This window comes from Aplysia californica, unplaced genomic scaffold (genome assembly GCF_000002075.1).
Source record: "Aplysia californica isolate F4 #8 unplaced genomic scaffold, AplCal3.0 scaffold00046, whole genome shotgun sequence".
In the NCBI taxonomy this organism is placed as follows: Eukaryota; Metazoa; Mollusca; class Gastropoda; order Aplysiida; family Aplysiidae; genus Aplysia; species Aplysia californica.
The window spans coordinates 2,146,999-2,152,715 of NW_004797316.1; the positions used below are offsets into that span (position 1 = coordinate 2,146,999).

The following is a 5,717-nucleotide window of genomic DNA, read 5'->3' on the forward strand; positions in this document are numbered from 1 at the left end:
AAGTGGCTATCGTGGCACAAATCGATCGCGCCCGACTCGTTGCCTCAAAAACAAACGCGTTGTTTTCCGGCAACGAGTCGGGCGATCATCCCGACCCGATCTCATCCACAACGGGCACGGGGCGGGCACTCGGGCACCCTGTAGTAAAAAGGAAGTGGTATATCTAATTTCAGGTACGAATTGTCCCCCTTCGCGTCGTTATTTTTAGTTGTGGAAGAAAATTTCGGTTATTTTTACCGAAATTAAATGATTATTTTTCCAACTTTTGCAGAAAATTGCCTAAAATTCGTGAATTCACGAAAATGGCAAAAGTTGCGCAAAAGTTGCGTTGAGGCCAAAAGTTGCGCGCGCAAATTTCTCTGAGGACAGATAAAAGAAAAAAGCACCCAAAAACGCAAAGTTCACCAATGTTTAAAAATCTTGAAAAGGAAGTTGTGAAAAGATTAGTTGACATTTCTCTTTATTTTCTCTCTGACATTAATTTTCCATCCCTGTGACATTTAAACAATATTTAATTTCTTTAACAGAGTTTTATAAACCTAATGATTTCGTTCTGAAATTTCTAGAAGCAGTGCTCCCCATTCCCTCCTTTGGACTCGACACATTTTTAACGTGTCGTTCGAAATGTTCTGTGGCGCCCTAACACATGGACCTGCTAAACCATGAGTTTTTAAAGCCACATGCACTGTACATGTTCACTAAGGAGTGGTTTCTAGAGACAATAGAGTGGGGTGCCCAAGAGACAGCATGTTTGGAGTTAACATATCCCGCAGCGTGGTAATGGGCTTTGCACTAGACCAAAAATCGAGGAAATGATCCCTCTTTATAAGACAATCGAGGAAGCATGAACACATTGCCATGCTCTGATCCATGTCATCTCAGCCTAGCGAAGATGAACATGGTATAGTTGTAGGTTAAGATCTGAGAATGCAGACTGATGATGTGTAGGAAAGTCCTAGCCGCAGATCATCCATGGATACACGTCTCATGGGACTCGGCTACTGAAATCTGCACTCTGGTGACGTTTAAAGGGCTGCGCATGGTGCGTGTTCGACCTGAAGTGGTCCTTTTAAAAATAATGTCTTAATTCTGATTCACTATAGATCCAAACTAACAGAACTTCTCCACTCATGACGCCAAAGGTCTTGAGGGCACCTAAGCATTGTCTCCATGCCGCGCGCAGATTTACAAAATGTCAGGGATCGTGAGTTTGTGGAGAGGTAATGTTCAATACAAAAAGCTCTCTGCTCTTTACTAAACGTTACCATGATCTAAGCAGGCAAACACAATTTGGGAAAAATAATATCTGCAGACTTCTGTTGACTTGTTAGACTGCTGTAGCTTGCAATAAGGCGCGATTGTTGCAACTTTTAGAGGTAGGCCTAACGCCAACTGGTGCGTCATGCTATGGAAATGGCGACAAGGTTGAAAATGGGGTGTTTTTTAAAGTGTGCTATATAGAGCAAAACCATTCAATAGACTTATCTAGAATACATATCAGACAAATTCCTTTTGGCTTCCAAACGTCATGTTCAAATCTGAAACGCAAAACTTCAGTATGGAGGAAGATATTTAGAAAACAAGTTGTTAAGTTTTTTTTGGATCACCCTGTACTTCACAGGCAACATTTAATTCTCGATAAAGATATCCTGCCCTGTTTTACGTGTACTGGGTAAATATTTTCGTCCAATAAGTGTCTTCATAAACGCAGCTGATCATCATCTTAGAGTTGTCCAAAGAGGGAGGGAGTTCATTTAAAGCAATCGGTGAGCGTACATAAAGCCTGGAAAAATTCAGAGCCCTCTGTCTATATTATTACCTGATTCTTTCCAAACAGTGCACAGAAAGAAACAATTACACACTGGCCTTGCTTCTTAGAGGCAAGAATGATTTTTATAAATCGGAACAGAAATTGACACGACATTAAGAAACACCCAAACAAAAATCACTAATAAATCTATTCGTTACTGAAAAAAGGTGTTAGCTATTAACTACAAACTACTAAAACATAACACAGTAGTTGAAATACATCATGTGGTGTGGTCATACGAAAGTTTATTTGACAATAAATCAATGGCAAGCCTTGCTCGAGCTCAAATCATTATGTCTTTGAATCGAATAAAGTGCTTTACACTCTCAGCTCACCACACGTTGTATCTCTATTTTAAACAACAAACCAAACAAAATCAAAACAAGCAATCGCAGAAATGATCAACAAAAACCTGTCAAGAAGACAAAAGCTTTAAGAAATAGACTTTCTATCTTTGATAGGAACTATTGGGCCCTATGCTTCATTTGAATATATAGAAACGTCGAGCTGAATGTGTTCTCCATATTTTGACGGTTATACCCGTAGTGGTAAAGTAGTAAGACTCTTAGGCATTCACCGGCTGACAGGTTGCAAGGTAAGGGCATTACGTCATCTATATCACATGACCACCGCATAAAGCTACAAAAATATGCGAAAGGTCGAAGTTTTTAAAATCTGTCAACATCACTTGTAGTACTTTACAAACCAGCCCGCCTCCCAAATAATCTAAATGGGGTCTGTGGGCGTAAAAACACTTGCAATTACTGTGGGCTACTCACCAGTATCTGTTGGCATCTGAGATAGAAAAGAGGAAGGCTAGGATGCCGAACAGATAGGAATGATTGTTCCAAGAGGTCTTGTCCAGGAAGAACAAGTACCAGTACGGCCCCAGGTACAGAAGGCAGCTCATCCGGAACATGAAACCAAGCATGATACCCAAAGCACCTGAAACAAAATACAGATCATATTCCAAGTTTTTAGTTTTGTAAAGACTGTCCAGATTTCATGGTATATCCTCCAGTTTTTAGCACCATAGGGTATGGTCTGTTTGAGTAAAGAGAAGCACATTGAAACAACAATGGTCCTTTAGGGATGGGCAAAGGTAAGACAAGACAGACAGAAATAACAGAGGGAAAGTAAAGAAGTGGGACCTATGAGGGGCGCCCTCCAACGGCCTGCTCGGTATGTGTTTAACGATCCTACAAATACTGTACAAGAGACATGATCTCCGATTTCAACGTCCATCTCCGACGTGGAGGAGTCAAGAGGAAGAAAAGTCTTGGGGAAAAAAATTCAAGAACGCCCCTGTTGTGATTCGAACCAGGGTCATATGTGCCGCCATAGATCAGCATGATATCAATAACTGACCTATCAGCTTGCCTTCGAATCTATCGTTCAGAAGACTCTACATCAGAAGTCCACTAACATTGTGTGCTGGTTGTTTTGTCAATGTGTTACACCTCAATCGACATATGGCGCATTGTCTTCATTTAACAAGAATTTGTCTTCTCTCGAGCTATTAACAACATCACATTTAAAGAATGACCGGTTAGTTTATTTTCAAATGAACGTTCTGCCAGAAGTAAACGGACTTCGGTTGCCGCATTTACAACGAGTAACCCCCCCCCCCCAATTTTCGCCACCACTCCCATGTAATACCCCAACCCCCCTTTCCCCCTCTTTTTACACCCATCTCCCGTCTCTCTATAAGTCATAAAAGAAAAGCTGACGTCTACCTGGCTGTTGCCCCATTCGTTACTTCTTGGGCTGCCACGATATCAAAACAAGCAACGAAACAGGTAAGATAACTGCACTCGTATAACATTACTAAACAGTCAGTTGTCATCGAGGGAGTGAAGAGAACGAGTTTTAAAACGGAATCTTCTGACATCCAAAAACCCCTTCTCTACGATGCCAGAGAATTGAGTAATGGAGTGGGTGTAAGGGTAAAAACGAGGTTTATGAATCTCAGTTTATAGGCATAACAACACATTGCAGGCTACTTTGAGTGTGTGTGTGGTTGGGGGGGGGGGGGGGGGGGGGTGAAGGATCAGAAGCTGGGGATATGGGGTGGGAGTGAGGGGAAAGGGGAGGATGGGGTGAGAGGTTAGGAATGTGGAAGAAAAAGGGATGGGAATGACAATGGGGGAATGGGAGAATGGAGGAGGGGAAATGAAGGGTTGGAAAGAGGGAAACGGGGTGAGGGGGGTATAGGAGCAGTGTATAACAGGTTTATAAGTTTGGGACATAGGGAATATGCAACTCTCCCCCTTCCACCCCTCCCCAACACACACACACACACACACACACACACACACACACACACACACACACACACACACACACAAAGACACACACATCACAAAAGGAAATCTAGATAAAAAGAAGCATGAGCTTTTAAGACTAGTGATAAACAGATTTATGTACCACAGGAATTCCCATATACGGTAAGTCCAACCAGAGAACCTGAGACAGTCTCGGGTCAGGCAGTGAAGGGGTTAACACAACACAGGTAACTGAAGAGACGAAAGCGTGGAATTACAGGATGCAATATAAATCACCGGTACAAAAGGATGACATAGACAAAGTTAAAGACAAACACTCGAACACGGTTCGCCCACACTATAGATCAAAGTCACACCGATTGACCTTTACTGGAAGATAACGCAAAAATAATTTCGGACGACTGGTAGAATATTGAGAGTTCCACATTCATAAAATAAAGAATAAAGACAAGGTACAGACATGAAGTCAGGTTTGTCTTTTAGTATCGAGAAAGAGCAAGACAGAAAGACAGAAACAACACGGGGTGAGAAAAGAAGTAGTGTCCTCGACCAAACACCTTCATCAAATCTGGGACTAACTTACATTCACAATTATCTAATGATTGAGGAGAAAAACTTTTACCCCCCACCCCCCCCCCCCCAAAAAAAAAGATTAAATTAAATGAAATAAACCCAAAACACTAAAGCAACTCTATTTTAGAGACAAGTTATTGAGTCGTTGGTAACCGATATCTAACAAATAGGGAGCTCAATTTACGTATGATACGGTACAAGTGTATCCCCCCCCCTGTGTTAGGACATCTATGCGGCTGGACCTACTGATGTGCTACCCACTTTGGACAGCACTTTGCTATACGACGGAAAGCTTTGGAAACTCCGAAAACGAGCCACTTTAAAGAACAACCCACTGAGGATACGAACCATGGTTCAGTATGACATCAACTGAGCTATTGGGGCACCATGTACATTTTAGGAAGAACAAATAAGGAAGATAGCTACACTGAATGAAGAGTGGATTGTTGCCCAACGCTTAACAACCACACGTATCCAATTTAGAGATAACGTTCCCTCTTAAATGCACATTATGTATGTCTATGTATATTTTTATCTATATGCATAATAATTATGCATATTAAGTATACGTATATGTGTATGTGTATATTAATACGTATACATGTTTACATATTATGTATAAATGATAAAGCAATACAGATAGAAAGAGAGAGAGAGACAGAGAGAGAGAGAGAGAGAGAGAGAGAGAGAGAGAGAGAGAGAGAGAGAGAGAGAGAGACTGCTTTGCAATTCATATCATGAGCAACCCGCAATTGGTGGTTCAAAATTCAACAAAAGTCAAAAGATGAAATTATTGTTTCAGCAACACCCCCCTCCCCCAACAACGAACAAACAAACAAAAAATCCACAAAAACAAGGCCTAATAGTAAAAAAAATGTAAATGTATGATCTCAGTCATGTATGCATGTTGATTTGGTTCATCTAGGTCTGTACTCTTCTCCCCTTCCCCACTCAAAAGAACTCTCTGTCCTCTCTCTCTCTTCTCTGTCTCTCTCTCTCTCTCTCTCTCTCTCTCTCTCTCTCCTCTCTCCTCTCTCGTCTCTCTCTCT

The 5,717-nt window shown here is 41.5% G+C and overlaps 1 protein-coding gene across 1 annotated transcript in view; it reads right to left on the reverse strand.

Moving 5' to 3' along the window:
• Positions 1-5,717, reverse strand: part of LOC101856495 (vitamin K-dependent gamma-carboxylase) — a gene marked incomplete at its 5' end in the record, with an annotated part of 27,663 nt that overhangs the window by 19,015 nt on the left and 2,931 nt on the right. Inside the window, 1 exon segment of the mRNA XM_013079278.2 lies at positions 2,590-2,755. Coding sequence (XP_012934732.1) covers positions 2,590-2,755 — 166 coding nt within the window.